General features: G+C 38.2%; 1 protein-coding gene and 1 long non-coding RNA gene across 47 annotated transcripts in view; one reads left to right on the forward strand and one right to left on the reverse strand.

The window, feature by feature from the left end:
• The window catches only part of ANK2 (ankyrin 2), a 336,471-nt gene that overhangs the window by 83,201 nt on the left and 229,347 nt on the right, over positions 1-23,923 (reverse strand). For 27 of the 46 annotated variants that reach the window (XM_072119238.1, XM_072119243.1, XM_072119237.1 and 24 more), the window contains 14 exons: positions 21,869-21,967; positions 21,265-21,450; positions 19,676-19,699; positions 17,103-17,201; positions 15,867-15,965; positions 12,692-12,790; positions 12,336-12,533; positions 10,978-11,076; positions 10,708-10,806; positions 6,441-6,539; positions 4,195-4,392; positions 2,636-2,734; positions 2,294-2,392; positions 431-628 (listed from right to left, as the gene is read on the reverse strand). In XM_072119238.1, coding sequence (XP_071975339.1) covers positions 431-628; positions 2,294-2,392; positions 2,636-2,734; positions 4,195-4,392; positions 6,441-6,539; positions 10,708-10,806; positions 10,978-11,076; positions 12,336-12,533; positions 12,692-12,790; positions 15,867-15,965; positions 17,103-17,201; positions 19,676-19,699; positions 21,265-21,450; positions 21,869-21,967 — 1,695 coding nt within the window. The remainder of the gene's footprint in view (positions 1-430; positions 629-2,293; positions 2,393-2,635; positions 2,735-4,194; positions 4,393-6,440; positions 6,540-10,707; positions 10,807-10,977; positions 11,077-12,335; positions 12,534-12,691; positions 12,791-15,866; positions 15,966-17,102; positions 17,202-19,675; positions 19,700-21,264; positions 21,451-21,868; positions 21,968-23,923) is intronic. The other 19 variants (XM_072119264.1, XM_072119265.1, XM_072119232.1 and 16 more) reach the window with 6 other exon arrangements.
• LOC140072383 (uncharacterized) overlaps positions 17,115-23,923 on the forward strand; it is a 37,036-nt gene continuing 30,227 nt past the window's right edge. The window contains exons 1-2 of the long non-coding RNA XR_011849183.1: positions 17,115-17,226; positions 19,409-19,499. This is a non-coding gene — a long non-coding RNA (uncharacterized lncRNA). The remainder of the gene's footprint in view (positions 17,227-19,408; positions 19,500-23,923) is intronic.

Consider the following 23,923-nt stretch of genomic DNA (forward strand, 5'->3'; position numbering starts at 1 on the left):
CTCTGCAGCAGTGCTGGTTCAGATTGGTTCATTGGAAATAAGAACAACAATATAATGATTTTAAGCGCTGGGGAATTTGATGGCGCTATATAAATAACGATTGTTATTATTATAAAACTGCAAGCAACTAATAGTTAATTGGTCATAAGAGATCAAATAAGCCTCAGGATGTAGGAAACTGGCTTGTGACTGTCTTATAAAGGGAATCTGTCTGCCAATATGTATCTAATAAACAGATTATCATCAACCCATGACTGTGCACAAAGAGTCTGTGGAAAGAGACCTAATGCTGGTCTGACTCCATGGACCAAGCATGGTTCCAGGTATGGGAGTCTTTGGATCATAGTGATGTATGATCTCTGCCAGCAGTCTCTGTAGTGCCATGCTGTGACAATTAGTTGTATAAAGTAGCAGGGGAGGAGAACCTTACCTTAGTGCCAACGTGGATATTAGCTTGCTTGTTCAGCAAGAGGGTAACCATGTCTGCGTGTCCCTCCTGGGCGGCCAGGTGAAGAGGGGTGACTCCTTGCTTGGTTAGAATGTTGGTCTCTGCTCCGTAGTTTAGCAATGTCATGGCTATCTGCATCTGATTCTTTTTGGCAGCGATATGAAGAGGTGTATAGCCATTCTACAACATTAGAAAAAGCAAAGGATCAACTATTTCTCCATGTTACAGCATATGTTCCTGTTATCTCCACCTATTCCATTCTATGTAAGGACCTGAAGACATATCACGTATATGTGTGAAGTATCAGTCTAGATCAGTGGTGGCGAACCTATGGCACGGGTGCCAGAGGTGGCACTCAGAGCCCTTTCTGTGGGCACTCAGGCCATTGAACCCAAGACAGAGCTCACCAAACAGAACCAAATCCACAGAATCTTCCTGCAGTCCCAGGCAATTTAAGAGATGCTGTAATCAGCGCTATTTTAAAGCGACACTTCATTGGCTGTTTGGAACTGCGGGAAAAGTGAAAAGGTGCTGATAGAACTGCATTGTCTTTGTAGGTCCTTCTACTGGACCCTACATTCTTACTGTACAGAGAGACCCTGGTGAGAAGCTACAATGATAGTCTGAATGTGCCCTCCTTCTTTCAACTGTATTAGTGGCCTCAAGGGGCCGATACGATTGATAGATGTTGAAGAGCAGGTAGCAATAAGTTACTGCTTAAAATGCAACGCTAGCACTTCACGGTAAATAAGTGGAATTTGGTTATAGTTTGGGCACTCGGCCTCTAAAAGGTTCGCCATCACTGGTCTAGATTGTTTATTGTGGCATTTATAATAAAAGATAGGATACTTCAAGGCTGCAATAGGCAACATATAAGATCTTATTAAGAAACACTAGATACATTTGGACAGGAGAAAGTGGGTACTATAAATCAAACTATACACGGATCTTTCTAGAGATATACTACATCCACCAGGAAAGGGGAACAGAGTTATACAGGAAAGCCGGTTACTTTTCAACTGTATTTTATCCAGTCCTAGATACAGGGCCGGCGCCAGCAATTGGCATACCCGGGCAAGTGCTGGGGCCCAGAGCTGCTGGGGGAATCCATAGGGGTGAAGGGGGCTGTATCAAATGAATCCATAGGGGGTGAATGGGACTTTATACAAAATAACCATGATGGGTCTTTTTGATATGATAAACTAGGGAATATTTTAGGGAAAAGGAAACTATTTTAGTTTCAGAATTTTTTATGCCACCACGTGAGTTCACTGCAAACGGGCCAACTAAGGCTCTGTCGCCCAGGGGTCTACAGAAATCTGCCTAGATACAACCCGATAAAAACATGCCACTACACATCACACTAAAATATTATATATATATATATATATATATATATATATATATATATATATATATATATATATGATATACTATGTGTTATTGATATAAAAAGCAATTTCTGCCCTGTGTTCTATAGTGTACATTCAGTAGATTGAGCACATTTATAACAGATGTATAGTGGCATATGTCACTCCATAGGTTCTCATGATAAAAATTCCTGTGTATTGTATAGTGCAGTCTACTGTGATGTTCCATACCCAAAAAGTATCCCCTATTTGACTAGAAGTTGTAACTAGATGTATGAAAACCATACAGTAACACTAACCCCTTTCTATCAAACTACTAAAAATATACATTCCCACAGCATATTGGTCTGACAGCTGACTTCCATATTATTTTACTGATTCATATTTATTTCTGGAAAAGAAAAAAGTGAATATGCCTCACTCTAAAAGTACAACCTCAGATGTGAAAAAAAACCCATTAGACTTGAGATCTCACCTTGGCTGTGACATGGGGAGATGCTCCCTTTTCCAGTAACAACATCGCCACCTTCTGGTTGTCATAGTGAGCAGCAACATGAAGAGGTGTGAGCCCATTCTGCAAAGGGCGTGTATGTTATGGGGTTAAACAGTTAGTTATTAAATCTCTAATAAAGCTACAGACATTAACACTGTAAGAAATAAAGATACTAAAGTCAAATGCATATTAAAGTAATGATGGCATTACATGAACATGATGACTGTAATGAGAACATAACATTGTGAACATTGTTAATATAATACATGTAACAAAAATCTAAGTATCTATGTCTAGAATGTAAAATGAATTACAACAAATTACCTTGCCAGCGGAATCTGGGGATGCTCGGCGTTGTAGGAGGAGTTTTGCCACATCTAGGCTTCCATACTTAGCAGCTACATGCAATGGGGTAAATCCCTTCTGCAGAAGTGAACACAAAAATATTTTTGTCATATTTGGCAAATATGGGACCCTATCCAAGGTTATGTCTAGGGGTTCACTCATCACTGCCTTAGCTTTATACTCTACTGACACCCTGGGAATTTTATTCAGGATTGTATCACACAGGAAGAATGCAGATTGGAATCCCACTTCACCCTAGTTCCCTCATCTGGTATAGGAAAAATTGGGGACCCCTTCTCCAGGACCCCATGCAGTTACATCAGTTGCATTATGGGTAAAAGCACCCCTGACTATTTTGACATAAGGTGGTGCTCCAAGTGCACATTTTCTGCATTTTTCTAACAGAAGAATAGACAACTGCTGCAGTGTGGAAACGGGCAACGTCTTCCATATGGCAATAAGCCACCAACACTTTTCCTACTGGAAGATCATCTATTATATATATTTTACAAAACCACATTTATTTGAACACCCAAAATAAATGTTTGTACACTTGGTCTTTTTTATTCTGTTTTTAAAAACTTTAATAAAAAATGTCAGGGCTCCCTATAATTCCCCTTGATTCCTCCCCTATGTATACAAGGCTCCAGGATATAGACAACAGCTCATACAGCAATATGAGACAAGGGATACAGAAAGGCTGAGAATCCCTGGCTAGGGGAAGATAGATGTAGCTAAGGATTCAGTGATTATATCTTGTTAACAGTACATTCTAAAGTTACTAAATAATAATGTAATGAATTATAATCAAAATGCGATAATTGGATGCAGCCAGCCACATCTTAACCAAAGCTGCCCGTGCTGTGTATTGGCACCCTTACAGGTGACTGGTAGTTTTTGCCACCAAGGAGCTAATCCTCCATTAAAAAAAAAGAATCTTTGATTTATCTAGTATTACAAGATCTTATTTTCCAGAATTCACATGAATTAACAGAATAGATATCATAGAATAGAACAGCAGAGATTCTAGAACTAGAGACAGATGGCAGGAACTACTTCTTTATATGTATTCTACTCTGCTGCCCTCTAGCAGATAAGAACGGCATGTGCACACATGAAAGCCTATGGAAGATCCTGCCAATGAATAATCTGCTATTCAACAAGACTGACATTACTAGATGCTAGGGAACCAGACATTGGCAGATCTGAGCCAGCATATGTGGCATAAAAAGAGGGAACGTATATTATTAAATTGATCCCATTTAATTATCCATTAAGTATTTAGTTTTTTTGGATAATAATAATGTTTATTTATATAGTGCCATCAAATTCCATAGCGCTATATTCTGTATATACTAAGAATCCAGTAAGTGTTTTTATCAATGAATGACAGTTTTCAATATATGTGTACACACAGTAAATAGGACCGCCCACTGGACTCCAAAGCAAAGTGTACAGAATGTTAATCACTTACAATTTATATTTGCTATATTTACAATGCTCATTCTTATTACTAGTCATGTTAAAACCACTTTTACCTTAGTAGGCATGGAATGGGCAGCTCCAGCTTCAATTAAGACTGATGCCACATCCACCTGTCCCTCTCGGGCTGAGATATGAAGAGGGGTGTATCCATTTGTGGTGGCAGCATCTGGGTGAGCCATGTGTTGTAGTAGTAGCTGGACAATTTCTGTTTTTCCCAAACGGGAGGCAATGTGGAGAGGTGTCTGCTCCTCCTGCACAACAGAACAGGTCATACAATAAATTTGTATATGCATTTCATATCTACAGTTTCCATTGTACTCTCCAGGACCATCACCATTCTCTTTAGAGGGGCAAATGGCCTAGCACAAGCAGTCTAGGACACCAGTGTAGGAATAAAACATCAGATGGGTATTTATTTTTATATTATTGTTATGTTCTTTAATCTGATGGGATAATAAAAGTGAATTTTATTTCTACACTGGTGCGTTGGACTTCAAATCTCTCAACATTTTGCATATGTTAAGACAATATATCAGTGATGGCGAACTTATGGCACTGGTGCCAGAGGTGGCACTCAGGCCATCACCAGAGATGACTCCAGGTATCTTCCTGCAGTCCCAGACAGCCCAGAACTTGCTGTGCACAGAGCTATTTTAAAGTGACAGCTCTACCTGGGACTATTTTCTGCTATATTAGTGTCCTCAGGGGCTGGTATCAATGAAAACTGTGACAGACAAGGAAGTATAACTCACAAATTAAATTTCTGTGTTGGCACTTTGCGATAAATAAGCGGGTCTTTGTTGTAGTTTGGGCACTCAGTCTCTAAAAGGTTCGCCATCACTGCAATATATGATTCTAATAACTATAGCAGCTTACTATTACTATTTCATGGGTGCGTCCATAAAAGTATGCAGAGTTACCTGTCAGATGGATTGGAAGGTATCAATGATGAGATATATATGTAGACTCCAGATATATGGGACAGGAGACAGAGGAGAGTCCCAGAATGATAATATGGGGTTAAAATACACCTTGCTCATCTATCATCAAGTTACTTTCCAAAGAAAATGCTGGTTTTATGACAACGCAGAATGATTCAGAATCGCAGGAAACAAAAGACCAGCAGATATGATAATATCACCAGCTTTTACACCTCTAAGCTAGCAACACCCTGAGTTAGGGTGTAAAACATACTTTTGAGAAATACATCTTCTGGCTCAAGTCAGGGTGACGGCACATGTAGCGCTTTGAACGCATTTTTGGCCCGTTTTTAAGCCGTCTGTCAAAAAATGCTTTTGACCAGTTTCAATTAAGATAATTGGTCAAACATGTCTAAAACTGTTGCATTTTCAAAAAACACATGCGTTTTTAAAAACCGCATTCATTTTTTAACACATGCGTTTTTTGACGGACTGCTTAAAAACATAGAGATTGTTGTGCAGGTGGTGTGGATCCAGCTACTTCAGCTCTGTATTCAGCACCATGGACAACATGTTAAACAGCTGTGCTTCACAGGAAATGTCCCTGGTTGTTGCAAATTTTGGGAATACTAAAAAGGATATTTCATACTCTCCCCTGGGTGCTGTCAATTTACTGGTGTAAAAGCTGATGATAGCTTCCTTTAAAGTGTTAATTATATTCACTTGTGTGTGTCATTTGTATGTCATATCCCACAATGCAGTATAATGTATACCACAGGTATGCAGGATATTTTTATTTGCATTATCGTCTCTAAATATAATGACCCACATTTGTTAACTGGTAAAGTTTTCTGATGCAAGTTTTCTGACACCAGTATTGTGTCACGGCGCACAATAGAGTCGCGGCATACAATACTCTGCAACTAAAGGGGCATCCCAGTGTGCATACGCACTGGCCACCACATTTATGTTGACAAGTCTGACATAAATGTGGCACATGCCCATTAAACTGAGTGCACCAGAAAAAAACCGGTGCACTCAATTTATGTGGGTTTTGTGCGTGCCATATTAATGAAGACCTTGTGCCGGTCTTCATTCATTTGGCGCACTCTGCACATTAGTGAGGCAAACTGCAGTTTCTACACCTAGTACAATTTGCCTCACTAATAGTAAATGTGGGCCAATGTCTTGTGATATATATCGACTTTAGAATTAAGAAACACAATGAAAAGGTCTACAACATTGATACAGCTATATCTTCATCACAGCCTACTGAATATACCATATGTTAGTTTTCTATACAATATTAGGAATAATTGCTATACATGCATAATATAATTTTCCCCATAGATGAACACATGGGCAGATTCCCGACCTACCCTCGCTCTGGCATCCACCAGTGCACCATTTCTGAGAAGGCAACGGACCACTTCAACCTGCCCTGCACGAGCAGCCATGTGTAATGCTGTCTCTCCTCGCTGAAAATACAAAGATGGAGAATGATAGATTTCAGTGCTAGGCCTTTATGTCTTATATATTCGCTTAAAATGTAATGAATCAGAATTTGACTTGATATAATTCATCTTGGATTTCTACAGAAAACTTACAAAATAAAAGTGTTAAATTATGTTTTATTTTTGCATTATTTTTGCATCTGTATGTACCATAACATGAACACTTACATAGTAAAAAAGTTTACAATTTTTGCAGGATACCATTTTATTGAAAAGAATACTGGTAATTGAAACTTTTTAATACTGTTGTCATAAAGGCAAACTGATACATCTCGGCGAGGGTCAGAAGGTAAGAGTTCTCCTTAATACCAAGTATGACCAACAAGAAGTCTAATAACATGATGTGGGATTAAGCCAAAGCAGTATATCTATTCCAGAAGAAACAGACTCCCAACTGTAGACATCACTGTTTTGACCTGATTGGGTCTCCTCAGTACAGTGTAGGAAAGTGGTTTGGCTGTGTGAGAGGCTATTGACTAGGGTCAATAGTTCTCCTTCAGGAGAGTTTGCCAATTCAGGCCGCCTTATAGACGTGTGGAGATTTGCAGCCAAAGATGCTCCACTAAGGAAACATGTTTTCCAAGGTGTTAAATGGAAAACAATGCCTCCTTTTGCTAACTTCAAAGGCAGCCCCCTTAACACCAAGTATGACCTACAAGAAGTCTAAAAACATCTTTGCAAAGTAGTTTTGCCATGGATATATTCATCATATAAGCTGGAAGCATTTTTTGGTGTAATATACAGCAAAGTTAGTAAACAGTGTATATGTTAATGTTTCCCTATGTTCCTATATACCAGATGGAGAAAATAAAGTGTTTTTCAGTCCTCCTTTTGACCTGTATATATTGGCATGATGTTTTTACTACCGTGTAGGAAAGAACTATGCACTATGGTTTATTTGATGAATATGTTGGTGCTATAAACATGAAAATTATTGTACAGATAGCATACATACAGTTAGTCTATTTATCTCATTGGTCATTGTGAAAACTTCAAGATTTCAGGATTGTGTTTAAATATAGTAATAAAAAAAAGAAGAACAATACCATAAATGTAAAACAAAAAAGTTTATCATAAACTCTGATGCATAATAGGTTATTTTCGGGAAATGTCTTTAGGAAAGAAACAATAGATGAGATTTTGGACAAGTATCACCAACTAAACTGATGATTTTTACCCTTGTTACAGTGTCATTTATGTGGTTCAGCAGGCAGACAGGGACTGTATATTTCTCTATGCAAGGCTCCCATCCTCTGCATTGTGCTCGACCAGGCGTGATCTAACAAGGTTTTTGTGCAGGCAATTTTAAACGAAGATTTATGATTCAGTTTTATACATTTTGATAAATATGGTGCAGCCTAAGACTGTATAGTTTAACATTTACACCAAGAGTTTTGATAAATCTTCTGTAATATATGTGAATGTTTTTTTCTCAAATTTTGACACACATGTAAAAACGTTAAGAAATTCCAATTAAAGTATAAAAAAATGAAAAGTAATAATCAAAGACAAAGGGCCTGTGCATCAGTCTTAATGATAGGCTCAGTAGCACACAACATGGTGGAATTACTAAGAGCCACAACCTCTTAGTCCAAGTCATCCTGGCACCACATTTGAGCACCTCAATTGAATTATTCACCAGCCTGGTGCCTTGTGCCTAAAGGAGTAATTTTGGCATCAAGAATTTGTACAAAAAGCGGAATATAAAATTAAAATAGGGTTTGTTTTTTTTTTATAAATCAATCAATCAATCGTTAATCAAATAGTTATAAACATTGTTTAATAAATGTTAGAGTGCAACAAGGGTCCTCAGTTCCACAAGCATGCCAACCTCTTTTAAATTAGTCTTAACTTTTGGAGTTACAAAACTCCAAAACAAAACTTATTTTTAAATTTGCAATAGCAGGGAACTAGAATCAATGTGATGAAAGACAAATGCACCAAATAGCTTGATATCTAATTGTGATTGTATTCTTTCTTTATTGAAATAACACTTATTGCATTGCTTGAATTACCACATACCATAAGTCACATTGGGGGAGACCACACCTGATGCAAGGGACAGTGACACCTTGGCATTCAATCAGAACTTGGCAACTAAATGCTGTTAATGTCCATTGGTGACTACTCTAATTTGTTCTTGCACCATGTATGATACATTTAATTTTATGACACTTTTTGAAGTCTGTTTTGCAGGAGACTATCTAGACTTTCTCTATTACAGCTAAATTGGTAAAAGTTCTATAATTGTAGTGATGCAAAAAATTCTAAATTTCAAAAAATGTTTGCACAATTGAGCCCAAAGTGCTAAAAATGCCTTTTTTGGAACCTTTTTTGAATCCAGAAGGATAACTTATCAGAGACTTTGCCACTCTCCCATGATTTTGCACTGTAGGTCTGCATATTAAGAGAGCCTGTTGCATTTAAAGGAAATCTACCAATTGATTTCATGCATTATGAACCAAACATACCTTTATAATGCTGTAGCTACACTAATGCAGACACATGTCTTGTTTAATCGCTGAGTTGAGTGGTTTTGCTGAAAAAACAATTATGACATTCAGGGCCCTGGGAAAGCTGGATTGCATTCAGCCTCCCGCATTACAGGGAGCTTCCTGAACTGTCCTGACAGGACGTATCGACCTGAGCTGGATCACTCATACACAGCAGGTGGGGGATGGTGCAGCGATTGATGACTTCTGCCTATCAGGTACAACACAGTGGTTACATCATTCTCTGGAGCAGTGCATACTTAATGTAAGAAGAGAAGCACTGGAACCAGGTACAGAAGCCACGGAGCCTCATTCTCATAATTTTATTTTTGTTTTTTCAGCAAAGCCAATCAGCTCAAGGATTAAACAATGTTTCTGCATCAGTGTAGCTATAGCATTCTCAAAGTATGTTGGTTCATAATTCATTAAATCAAATGGTAGAATTCCTTTAAGTATAATACCAGCACAAGAATGCCAAGAAGTAAGTGGATGAAGTGCTGATTTCTATTGCTGTAGTGAAATAGCTATTTTCTAAAAGAAAAAACTTAAAAAAACATGTGTACAAAAACTTATATCATACACATATAGTCGCCACATAGATTCTAAGGGACAATCCTGTGTGTCGAATTTAAAGAGAAGCCATCATCAGTTTTGGCCACATTTATAGGTTTAGGCCGTTGAGGCTGTAACCACACCTTTGTGTAGTTAGTAGGAGTGAAACTGTGGAAAGTGAACTTTTATTCAAGGTTGACAAGGAGCCATCTGCTTTTTGCAATGAACTGCTCCATGTCCCTCATCTTGACTGATGAAAGCTCTTCAGGACGATGGACCCACCCAGAGCCTTTAAAATAGCTGCAAAGCTGGATTATAACTTCACTTTTCACAGTCCTTCATTACAAAGGTATGATTACAAAGATCTTTAGGACTGCCAACTAACACGGTCTGCAGCTTTGTTTAGTAAAAACTGCTGACAGATTCCCTTTAAAATGGCATTCCAATCTGAGGCATTATGGCATATACACAGAAAAGACAATAATGCAGTATAGGCAGGGATCCACCTTCAGAATCTCCACCATAGAGGCACAGGTATAAACCACTATTGCCAGTCCTTTATTTTAATAGGTGGGTGTCAGGGGAACACCTACCTTACAAAAAAGGAATAGCATAACTTGTTGATATGCTGTATATGCTTCAGATAGGAATTTTGGATAAAATATAAAATGAAGCCAGAAACTGAAGACTGAATGGATTATTAAAAGCACACAGGTGAGCAACATGTAAGTGACGCACATGAAAACACCACGGACGTCCTTCAGTGAGTAACATAGAAATACACGTTGAGAGATTTATCTCAAGACTTCAAGCTTGTTTCTTACATAAGCCAAACCACAGGTTTATTTTAGACTACACTCTACCCTCGCTAGGAGGCTTTAAATGTGAGCAGTCACTAGTGGACATTGGCTATTTAGTGGATACAAACATACAGTCTATGCACCATAGGCATTCCCACAGCTTATGTCGAGCACATCAACAAGTTAGGCAGTTTTACTGTAGAAACTGACTGGGTGAAATGTGAGATTTATCAAACGGCTAGCAAAATGTACAATAAATGCGGTTATTTTATTTTAAGACATACTCACAATGTTAGTGACATCTGGAGAGGCTCCATTCTGCAGCAGAAGGAGGACTATGTTCAAGTGGCCCATGAAAGCAGCCACATGTATTGGAGTGAGACCAGACTGTGAAACAAACCAACAGGCATTTTACTCCCCTGCACAAGACTAATGGGGGGTCAACAGAAGATAGAGAGAGGTGATGGTGGAAATTGTATGGAAGAGGAACACAGAGACAGGACAGGGGGAAGCAGGAAATGGCTGGATGTATTTGAAAGCTAAGAAAACCTGTTCTACCTCTGTTATAGCCTGGATTGAAGCCCCATATTTCACTAGCAGCTCCATAACTTTGATACGGTTTTTCTTGCAGGCAATGTGCAATGGAGTAAAACCATTCTGTTCAGAAAAACAACTTGTTAGCAAAACTCATGCACTCTTCAAAGCCTGCACATCATGCAATGCATGCAAACCACCTACATGGTGCCATATAGTATCATCATACGCTGACCACCAAATGGGGGACATTTATCATATAAAAAGTTCCTGAAAATGGCTGAAAATGAAAAGGATTATAAATATGTCCCGCAGCATATGTAGTAAGAAAAATGTGTTCCACTTTTACTCTTGTAGAGTAACAGATTTGTAAAGGAGATGCCTCAAATTGTCCAAACTACGAAAGTCATAATGTTTGCACCAACTGCATTGTGCCATTTTATTAATCCAAAACACTGGTGGAAATGAATGACAGCTGCAGTATAAGGCAGAGGTGTGCAATATGCACCAAAGTTGCATCATTTTGATATAATTGCAGCAATTTACGCCGGATTAAACGTCTTATAATTTCTGTGTGAGGAAGCTTTATTATAACACTTTTGATGGAGAAATATGTATAATCATATTAATGCTATTTTAAGATATTTTAAAGGTATCTAAGAATATGTCTATAACTATACAGTATATATATATATAAATTCATATACAAATCTACCCATGGCATAAGATTAATAAACTTAATCGATAACATTAATACTTTCTGTTAAAATAATACGCTGGGGGAGAATGTATCTAAGAGGTGTGTCTTTATATGGTAATGATCTAAAGGGTGGAGCCGCAGCTAAAACTTTAACCATTCACTGTGTATGGGCAGTCAATCAATTGTCAAATTGTAGTTAGAGCTCCTATAGGCCAGGGACACACAGCAGTAATAAAGAAATACTACAACAGATCATGGCGGAAACCAGCCAAAAACATTTGGCTTCTGACATGATTTTACTTCAGCAGGGTGAAGCTCAACCTTAGCATTGCAAATGTTGAATTCTGCACTCAAAATCCACAGAAATAATTCATTTAATCTCACCCTTGCTGCTGTCAATGAAAATCACTTCTAGTTAGGCACAGGCAATTCCACTGCAGCTAACCTGCAGCAATCAGAGCCCATGTCTCCCCGATAGAGGAAAGTTTTTGGAAAGTTTGGCCGCTTATGAATATTCATGAGCAGTGATTTTGATTAGAGTAAACAGACAAAATTCATAAGGATTCCAGTTATCAGTTATAGAAAGACATTATCCTTCTCATGATACAGAATAGAGTAATTATACAGTATTTAAACATGAACAGAATAAAAAAAAACTGGTATATTGGAAAAATCTTATTACCAGGGCCCGGGCATTAGGGTTTGCCCGCTTGTCAAGAAGAAGTTTGGTGACTCTGTAATGACCACAGTGGGCTGCAACATGCAGAGATGTCAGGTAATCCAGTGTGACATCATCTACAGGTGCCTTGTGTTGTAGCAGGTGTTTTACACATTCTACGTGGTCTCCTTGAGCAGCCATGTGAAGTGGAGACAATCCATTCTAAAAATAAAAACAGCCATCAGGTATATCGTAAGTACAGCAACAAAAAAGTCAGGTTTGTCAGGTATCCTGGGCACTTTTAGAATTTTTTTCTAATGTAATAACTAGTACATTTTGATGTTTCTGATGATAAAAAGACATAGTAAATAAGGATTTGCCTTTGTCCTTGCAAGCAGAGGAGCTCCTCTCTCCAGAAGCAGCTCTACCGCAGTATCATGTCCGCTTCGTGCTGCACAGTGTAGTGGTGTAAGTCCATCCTGCAACAATAAATAAACATTTTTCAGGGTTTTCCCATTAAAGGGAACCTGCCATTAAAATTAACCTATCCAAAATAAAGACTTCATTAAAAAACTATAATGAAAAAGCATTGTCCTTATCCCTAAAAGGTTCCTTTCCATGGCTGCAATGTTATCAAATCAGTTTGTAAAGTTATATGCAACTCGCCTGAGGTGAGTCCAATTATATTAATAGAGTCCTGCATATAAAATGTTACTTTCATTGCCCTGCCTCCTTGTTACTGATTACTGGTAAACTATTTTTAGCTAAAAAAAAGTGGCATTTAGTTAATAGGGCTTTATGGGAACCTGTCACTAGCTGTATATGTAAAAAATATGCTGACAGGTTCCTTTTATATATTAACATAATTAAAGTAGAGACTTTCTTCATTAATTTTATGTCCACTTTTTGCTGCGCCAATTACGCTTAAGTATGAAGGAGTCCAGAGAAGTGCCATACCTACCTCTCTTGTTAAAGGGAAGAGATACTTTACGATCCTACAAAGGATCCTGGGACGGAAGTGATCATACCCTCTGCATTGTCTCAAGTTATGTCTTTTTTAGAACAATGCCTATGTCCTAGGACTTCATAAAAGCAAAATCTTCCCCTGAGAGACTGGAGGAGCAAGTTAGGTTGGGACATCTACCATCAGATTTACTGACTCCTCTTTTAAATGTGCATATTTTATTAAGGCTCATATGTAATAATACAATGTATGTAACTTCTGTCTAGTAGTGTCCTCCCTGGCATGTGCTGTGCGGGTAGGGGAGGCCATAAAAAAACAGATATGGGGAAATTCATGTGCTTTATCACATAGACGTATGGGTGGCATATGTGCGTGCGAAAGGCGCATGGAGCGATATAGTTTCGCACACGGGGAAAAGATCTGACATGTCCTATCTCTCCCCGTGGCCACGTCTATACGCCGTGCATCTCTATGGAGAGGGGAGGGGCCAACAAGCCGGACGGGCACATGTTTGTGTGAATGTAGCCTTAAACTGTATTTCGATTGTGATAAATTCTCTGCTTAGTGTATACTACTTATCATTTGCAAAGTACATTGATTGAACAGAACAATTATAAGTGCCATCACACCCTAATATATTGCAGCCTCCCATTTTAATAATGACTTCTTACTGATCTACATAGCATGAGCTTTAAACAGAAACTCTATAAAAATGCTACACAAATAAAATTGAAAAACAGATCCAAGCTTGAAATTAAATAATTTAGATTCCTTATTTTTCAGGAGAATGGATGCAACTTCATCATCTATAATTAATTCCTCAACAGATTTATATCTTCATTGTGGTGTAAATTATTTAGGGATCTCTTAAACTAAACATGCTCAGAAAGCTTATTTATTCTCCATTAAGTTAAGAGGAGACAATTTAGGATACAACTAAGGTCCCTACTTCCCTCTAGATGTGTCTACACCAAATGTGTTAAGCATTAGTTATTAATAAAGAATTTATCTGACTGAGAAGATTGAAATGTACAGTAAGGTACACACAAGTTACAATTAAGTCAAATTGTATGTAAAACCTTCAACCAATGACTACTATGCCTAACACCATTCCCCTATCCCTAAGGATAAAATTACAATTACCGTATATACTCGTGTATAAGCCGAGTTTTTCAGCACAAAAAATGTGCTGAAAAACGTCCCCTCGGCTTATACACGAGTCATACAGTCATAAAAAATCTTTTAAAAATAATAAACTTATATACTCACCCTCCGGTGGCCCCGACCTGCAGCGCTGCTCCCCCGATGTCCGCCCGGGTCCTCTTCTGGCTCCCGTGGCCGTCTTCTGTCTTCACTAACTTCGTGCCGGGCTCCGGCACAAAGTTAGTGAAGATAGAAGACGGGCGCCGAAGCCAGAAGAGGACCCGCGCGGACATCGGGGGAGCAGCGCTGCAGGTCGGGGCCACCGGAGGGTGAGTATATAAGTTTATAATTTTCTTTTAATGCTGGGCTGGCTGTATATTACTGGGGACAGTGCTGTATACTACTGGGGGCAGTGCTGTATACTACTGGGGGCAGTGCTGTATACTACTGGGGGCAGTGCTGTATACTACTGGGGGCAGGCTGTATACTACTGGGGGATGCTGTATACTACTGGGGGCTACTGTATACTACTGGGGGCAGGCTGTATACTACTGGGGGCAGGCTGTATACTACTGGAGGCTGCTGTATACTACTGGGGGCAGGCTGTATACATACTGGGGGGGGGGCTGTGATCAATGCATTTCCCAGCCTCGGCTTATACTCGAGTCAATAGGTTTTCCCAGTTTGGGTCGGCTTATACTCGAGTACATACGGTATATTAAGCCACCACTTGGTCCTATGGGAAGTTAAATGTACTTTTCAACATTTTAAAACATGCTGAAAAAGGTTATTTCTCATTGTGCCACCTAAGAACAATGATTTTTATTAATTTAACATTATAAAGGCTTTGCTCTAGAGAACATTTGACTTATTGGTTAGCTTTTGTTCTCTTAGTGAAGTTTTCATGTTTACAATTGAGTGCTATTAATGATGAACTCACATGATTGATAGAAAAACTCCTGATACTACTAAAACTAGAGTTTTAAAAAATACAACAAAGTAGGAAATAAAAATGTATGAAATAAATCACAAATTGAATAAATAACCCCAGAGCAAAAGAAGGGGAGAGACAAAGGATTCCAGCTAGTAACAGAGAAAGCTGTGAATTTTAGATTAAATTGACATTGAGGCACATAATATAATTACACCATTAGTATACCTGCCCTGGAACAATTGCATTATCGGGATGCAAACAACTAAACCTTGGCGCCATTGGTGTAATCGGTGTGAGCTCATGCACCGATGACAGTAGAAAATACTGATTGGGCCACAAACAGCGGCAGTGATAGGGCTTGCTCTAAAATGTATGACCAAGGCACTGAAGAACATATTCTTTTCTTTGAACTTCAACAAGTTAAGCATCTTGTTATTGTGTGGCACTATACCGAGTAACAAGTCAATGAATACTTAATAAATCATTTCCAGGCAATTTGTTGATTGTAACTTACCCTGGTTTTGGCATCGATCTGTCCTCCTCGGTCAAGCAATAATTTCACCATATTTGTATTTCCTCTTTTGGAAGCCACATGTAATGGAGTAATTCCATTCTGCATGGAAACATAAATAATAATATTCAATACATTACAGACAACTGTGCATTTAAGTTCTAATTTTGGTCAATATCACTAAATGCTGCTTTAATTACACTACCAAAAAACTATTTTTTCCTTAAATGTTGGCCTATAAAGAAACATCAGACTGTGCTATTTCTCCAATCTAAATAGTGGATACATGATGAAAGATAATTTTATGTGTATTTAGCATCAGAAAAGTTACTATAGAAAACAGTGATGAGGATAAAGCCTTAAAGGGGTTTGTCCATGAAAGAAAATTCTCAAATTTCAGTCCCCTAGTGATGTTTATACAATAAAGATCCATTTTTAACCTGTTACTTCACAATTTTACTCCATTTTATGGAGTGTGGGCAGGGACTCTCTAAACAGACACTTCATGATTCCTCTAGTGCTGTGTGCTGACCAGAGATGATGAGATCCATGAAATGCATATTACACATGGCATTCTCCCCTCTACTATCAGCACCATTACATACTGTCAAATATGTTATATGCCTCCCTCTCCCTTGGATAAAGATCTTATCTGACTGTTGCTTGTAGTTTTACTCTCCTCACGATGTGTTGTTTTTTTGCCGGAAAGATGTCAGTGTGTGTGTAAGCTCGTCCTGGATTGCCAGGGTGGGGGCTAGAGACAGAGAGGAGCTCAGGGCAGCATTAGACAGGAGAACAATATGTCCGCTGACCCTAAAGTCAGAATATTACGGTCGGGTCCAGGGGCAACAAAAATTGTGTACACCAGGACTTATAGAGTCAAGTTGGAACAATATCTGTGAAATGCTGTATTTTTGTTAATAACATTGAATTAGAAAATGTGTTAATTTGTTGTTTTGTTGTACATTTAAGAATCTTGTGTTTGTTGTCATGACCATTTAACTATCTCACGCCAGGTTACTTTAGATGAGCTCAGACTAATCAACAGGAAGTAATATGCAGTCACTTCGTTCAGTCAGGGAAAAAACATGCTCCGGACATGATATTCCGGACAGAATCCACATGGATTCTGCTATACAAATAGGACACACAAGTCAAAAGCTATAAGGCCAGCAGTAAATTCTGCTTTGTGAATATACATTAACTGAACATTGTAACCATTGTTGAAAACATTCTTACTCTTGCAGTGAAATCTACAGCAGCTCCTCTGTTGAGTAAAAGCGTTGCCACGTTGACATTCCCATAATGAGCAGCAATGTGTAAAGGTGTAAAACCACTCTGCAAAATCCAAGAAAACAGAAAGGTAAACCGTGGGAGCCAGATTTTAATAATATATTGTGTGAGGAAGCATAAGCTGGCAGCGAGGAATAGCAGGGTACAGCCTGGCTGTCCATGGAGGGTCAGTAAGTAAGAGAAACATATTAGGCAGCGATGAGCAATTGTTACAATTAGTACCAAATTTATTCTGGAGCATCGTATATGAGTGCTTTCTGTAAATTGCAGGGCTTATTTCATGTCTAAAATATCATCTAAATAGATAAAGTAAGGCTCCGTTCACACCTGCATCAGACCTAAAATCAGACTGTCCCAACCTCATGAGGTCCTCCTCTGGCAGTCCTCTATTTTGGGCCTACAAACAAAAGAAAAAGCAGTCCCCTTCCAGGATCTCATCCAAAAAGTGGAATCAATTATTGGCTATGGATACCCATGGCTGTGGCTCTAAAACACTTTTTTATGTGATCCTTCTGGAGGATTTTTCCAGAGGAAATACTTCCACGAGGATTCTTTTTAGATAGATAGATAGATAGATAGATAGATAGATAGATAGATAGCCTGGGTCTACCTTTTCACTTATGTTTTGCCTTGGAGTACTTCCCTTCTCATGAATTTAGATAAAAAAGATGATTGATAAAATATGTTAGTATCCAGATACAATCTAATGGCAATGGAAAGACTGTAGCTATTCATTCATCTGCGGGATAAGTTAATGCACTGTGCTTTTGTTTTAGTGTGCAGTTCTGTTGGCTGTAAGAATCCGTTCACAGCAGAAATACCGCTGTGTGCAGAACTACTGCTTATCCACTTCCCTGCATTGCAGCACTAGGATGTGTTTATTTCAGCAGCCATTTATGAGCTCTATCCCTATACTGCATAATATAATCTGAGTGAGGATAAATATTACAAATAATCTGGATTGATGCATTGATAATATAGCATCTATTTTATGCTGTAAAGCATATACAATAATGAATGGCTTTGCTGAAAATCTTTATTCTATACATTATCTCTTCCAGCTATTACAAGTCAATTGTTCAGAGACAATCAATCTCAGCTAATAGGTGGGGTTCTGTATTAATACAGGCTGTCATTTGGTTCCCAAGGTCATTTATAATCACTGTATCATGAACTCTACAGAACATTTATTATGTATTTAATATTTTCTTTATACTAGGAAGTCAATGCTATATGCTTTGGACTCCTTGTACACAAATGTGTGCATATTTTTGGCCGCGAATAACAGAACTGCCGTCGGCAAGTGAAGTCCACTCACATGCAGAGGATGGCTATAAAGACTGCCCTAGCCACAAAAAAGGGCGCTTTTGACATCAGTATTTCTATTGGTCTGCTCACATTTTCTTTCACTGATGTGCAGACTGTGAGAAAGAAAATCGCAGCATGTAGTATTTTTTTCTCACAGACCACAGACTTGCATAGAAGTCAATGCACCCGCAACAAAGTAGACAGCAGACGGATGACATTTTTATACAGTCTGAACATGGATATGAAGCATCCACATTTTTTGTGGATCTGCATCTGACATGCCTGCCTGTATAATCACTAAAAGATAGCACATGGGTAAATACAATAAATCATTTGCAGGGAGCCTTTCATTGTGTAGGGTGCATGTTTCAAGCGGTGACCAATAAACATCCTTGTGTAACCACAATGGGACAGAATTGTGCCTGATAAGTCTCTGCTTTCTGTCCAATAATGTAGATCAGCACTTGAACCCCTGTGCCTGACCTATCTGCGTTCCTGAGAAATACATTTCATTAAATATTTATCCAGCATGTTTATCTTTGGCCTCCTCTTATTGTCATTCCTCTTATATAGGTTATAGAAAATTTTAACAGGGTAAGTAAAATATAATAATAGTTATACTGCCCTCATAAATTTTCCTGTTCGCATCCGGGTGCTGCTGGTCACATGACCCCGAGGCCACACAACTTGAGACTTCCTGTCATTTCCAGTGTCCTGCTGTTTTCCAGCAGATGAAAGGGGTAGGATCTTACCCTGTTGAAGTTTTCTATAAATGGCCAACTCAATTAAATAAAAATAACTGATTTTGGGGTTGAGACAAACATCAAGAGATGACATTATAGTTAATAGTTTATGCCTACTATCCATATATCAAAAAAATCTCCAGGATATCATAACAACCTTCCGATGGTCCACCATAACACATGGTTCTGTTTATTTAACAGGGAGAGAAGCTGCTGCTAATATTTTCCTTTCTACAATGTTCAGTTCGATATTCATTAGAAAAACACCCACCATTCCTCCATCAAAATTAAGGTTAAATAAAAGATAATCTGATTCAAAATGAAATGTGAAAATAATATTTACTTTAGTAAAGGAAATATAAATGAAGAAGTACATAAAACATAACATGAGTGTATTCAGTGACATCACAACATACTGGAAAAGATACATGCAACATATTAAAAAGGAAACATGTATTTTATGTATACCTCTGTCGTCCTATTCACCATCATCTGAAGTAGCATAATTTGGAAAAAGAGCACATATTAGTTGCACTTGATACATTCAACACTTTTTCCATTGTCAATGGATATAGGAACTATTATTATTTGTTCTTTACTTTACTACATACATAACAAAGCTAACAATAATAATACTATATATTAGGCTATGTGTTATAAGGAATACCTTGGCAAGTCCTTTTAATTGAATACTTGCATTTCACATGACAGAACACCACTAGTGAATCGTTTTCTTCAGTCCACTGTTCTTACTAGGGGACAGTGTATTTAAAGGAAATCTACCACCGGGATAAAGGATTGCAAAGCAAGCACACTGCCATAGTGGTGTGTGCCCCCTTTGGCAGGATCTGATCTTCTTTTAGCTTCTTATGCCCTGGTTTTACAAAAAAAAGGCTTTTAAAATTATGCAAATGTGCCTGAAGTGCTAATGAAGCCTGAATCTCCTCAGGCTAATTACCATAGTTTTTAGAGCCTTTTTTTCTTAAAGAAAGGACATAAGTAGTGTAAAAATGAGCAGATCCTGTCAGGGGGGGCACACACCAGTACTCAGTATGCTCAGTTTACAATACATGATCCTGATGGTAGATGTCCTTTAAAGAGCAACCGTCATTTAAGACGATTTTGACACTGTGTGGGGAGGGGGAACTGTTGTAAACAATTTTCTAATAAACTTCATTATGAACTTCTCCTTAGTTTGTAAAGCAATAGACTGATAAGATAGAGATTTGTCTTTAAAATATGTCTACCAGATTGAAGAGGAGTCTCTCTCTGTCCTCTCCTCTTTGTTTACACAGCAGTAAGCAATGAGTGTTAACCCTACCTGGCTATAATATGCTATGAGCATTATTATATCAAACATCAATATGAAAGTGAGAGGTTAATCCTCACTGCTAACAGCTGTGTAAACACACACAGGGAGATCAGATCAATGGACACAAACTATGCACACTACAATACAGATCTCGATGGGAGGGATTTCTGAAAGCTTGCTCCTTTCCAAATTAAGCAGAATTTCTAAATGAAGTATATTATTAAAATATTCTCAAACCCCCCCCCCCCCCCCCACACACACACAATATTAAAAATTATGGTTACAGGTATAGGTGTAACTACTTCTTTACAACTTGTTGAAAAGTTGATGAAGTTGCATTTATACTCTCTACTATTACAGTCAACCCTTTGAAGGCAACCATAAGCTTGAAGTGGTCCTTGTCGAAAATGTGTTTGATCCCCCAGCCCTATAGTATTGTAAAAGAAGATCTAGTTCGGTCTTAAGGTGAAACATGCTTCAAACATTATCCTCAGAAACCTATAGCACAATAAGACAATACATTCCTCACTTATGGTCCTTAAGGGAAAAAGTACAGGTTCCTTCATGACGCACAATGGCTTTGTCATGGCTGGATAGTTTTGTGTTCAAGACCAAGGCAGCAGCATCTAATGACAACCCTTAAGAATAACACTCCCTCACCCATTTTTACATAATTTAAGTAATATTTGTTCCTTGTTACTTACTGAATGCCAGCTCATGTCTTAGTGATATAGGCATAGCTTACCTTTGACTGCACGTCAGCATTATGGTCATTTTGTAGTAACAGAGCTGCAGACTTGGTGTCATCCTTCCTGGCTGCAATATGCAGAGCTGGCAGTCTAACCTTTCCTTTTGTATCATTCTCCAAAAGAATGGCAACCACCATGTTATGTCCTTGCTGCAGTGCAACAGCCAGTGGAGTGAAGCCATCCTGGCAAGGAAACAAAGACAACATCCACATTTTATAGTAGTGAATTATAAAGGGTGTGATATGCAATATTAATTAATTTTGTTGTCAAAATAGTGTAGAAATAGGGACAAAGGAGCATTTTAAATAAACATATCCAATAATAAAAGGTCTGTAGTAATATTAATATGTATTAGATGTGTTGGAAATTATATCATGGATTTTTTTCCAGCGTTCAGCTGGCAGTCAGAAATAAGTTTGTTTCAAATGGAGCTTCAGTTTCACACTTCACATCAATGCATATTAAACATTTACTGGTTACTGTAATTCAATCAGAAAATCTTATTACATGTTGGTATTGATGTAAGCACATTGCAAAATGTTGTCCTATCCCTCAGCAAATGGCGAGATGTAGGGTAGGTGTGAAGGACTCTCCACTTACCTCTGTGGCAGTACTTTGATTAGCCCCATTTTCAAGTAAATATTTCACCACTTCAAGGTGGTTCTCTTGGGCAGCCATGTACAGAGGGGTAAATCCATTCTATAAATAAAGACAAACAACACATTATATTAGTCTTTCTTTAACTATGCTTTTTAGAATTTATTTTAAAGGGATACATTATGATCAGCATACTAATGGCCTATCCTTTAAACAGAACATTAATATCAGATTATTAGTAGTTTGACTCTGGGCAAATATGGACATAGGACATTTATGTCTCTAGAGATAAGATGCACCCAAATCCTGGACCGGACCTAATTCATACTCTACATTGTTAAAGCTCCACAAATCAGAATATCATCCATTAAGTAGTAGGGGCTAAGTATGGTGTAGTAGCTCTGTTAATAATAATTATTTATGTATTTAGCGCACACAGATTACGCAGCACAGAGCTTTGCCAAATCAGTCCCTGTCCCCAATGGGGCTCACAATCTAATTAAACTACCAGTGTGTGGGAGGAAACCAGAGGATCCGGAAGAAACCCACACAAACATGGAAATAACATACACTCACTTGTGGCAAATCTGTTACAAGTTGAACAAAGCATTTTACACAATAGAAAGGCTCCTACAAAAACTGATTGGTAGGTGCCAAGAATAAGACTTCTAATGACCTGGTATTGATAACCATTGATATTGTCAAACCAGAAAGTAATCCTTAGTGAGGGCAGATTCACATTACAGACCACTATGTTATGTTGCACAGATTGACCACAGTGCAGAGGATGGGAAATCATAGTCCAGCGCCAAACTGCACTCACTGATTACGGTTTGGCACTGCGGGGATGCCATGCATCATATATCATCTAAGCCGCGTGAATCAGCCCTAAGTAACCTGTTATCTCTGCCTACAATCTTGGGGCATTTTGGATATGCTGTGTGACTGCATTACGGAAAGGTATGTAGTAGACAAACAAATTCTCTGATCTGATTTCTGTTCAGTGCTAAGACCATAGTAAGCAAATGTGGAACATTGTAGGCTGTAGTGTCAAATATCTGGAATACACACTTGTTCTGCTGCAAAGTGTCTTAAAAGTCTTGATTCAAGTCTTGCCAATCCTGGTTTTATAATCATGCACCTGCCTTTAGGGCGCTGAAACATGATATGGACCTCCACAGGCCGCCTGTCTGAACCTCCCTCTGAACATTGTAAAACTGATAATCTTACTGCAATCTAAGAATAAAAATATTTTCATGTCTCTGGGATCAGATTCTTTTCCATCAGTATCAATTATCTGTAGGAAAAGTAGAAAGTGGTTTCATCTTGCTCTAATCTATAAAATAAAATGCCTTACCACAATGAGCATGTCGGAGTCATGTTACATGTGGGATTTGGATCAGTGATAAGTAAGTGTAGTAAGTGCAGTGGAGTTGTGTGTAAACTGTAATTCTTAATCTTCCAGATTGTCCTCTTGCACAAAGTCTTTGAATGAGCTTCCCTAGCTTTCATAACTTCCTGAAGTGCTAGATAGACATGTCTACAAACTTCTTTATTTCATCTCATGTTATATCGTATTTTTCGGACTATAATAGTCCAGGGTGCCTTATATATGAACCGTACTTACAGACAACAGCTGCCTTGAACAGTACACAGGTCTGCCATCTGCTGGTCATTCATCCTTATAATCAGGTGCGCCTTATATATGAACCTAGACATTTTAGCAGGCATTTATTGATGTTGCGCCTTATACTCCGGTGCGCCTTATAGTCTGAAAAATACTGTACTACAATTCAACCATTTAATGTCAGAATAATAACTCTGTAATGTTGCACATAAATGGGGAACATACTTTTTTTTATATTTACTAGCACTATTTATTTCTGTAGAGTTTGATTAAAGTATCTAAATTATTACAACTGTGTATGGTGGCTACAGATATAAGATCAAATAGAAGATGCTGATAGATGCTGTGGATCAAACAGGATGCTTCAATGGGAGTTGTTGGTATATAATTTTATAATATGGAAAAACATTTATGCAGGATAAAAATGTAAA

This window comes from Engystomops pustulosus, chromosome 1 (genome assembly GCF_040894005.1).
Source record: "Engystomops pustulosus chromosome 1, aEngPut4.maternal, whole genome shotgun sequence".
Classification (NCBI taxonomy): domain Eukaryota; kingdom Metazoa; phylum Chordata; class Amphibia; order Anura; family Leptodactylidae; genus Engystomops; species Engystomops pustulosus.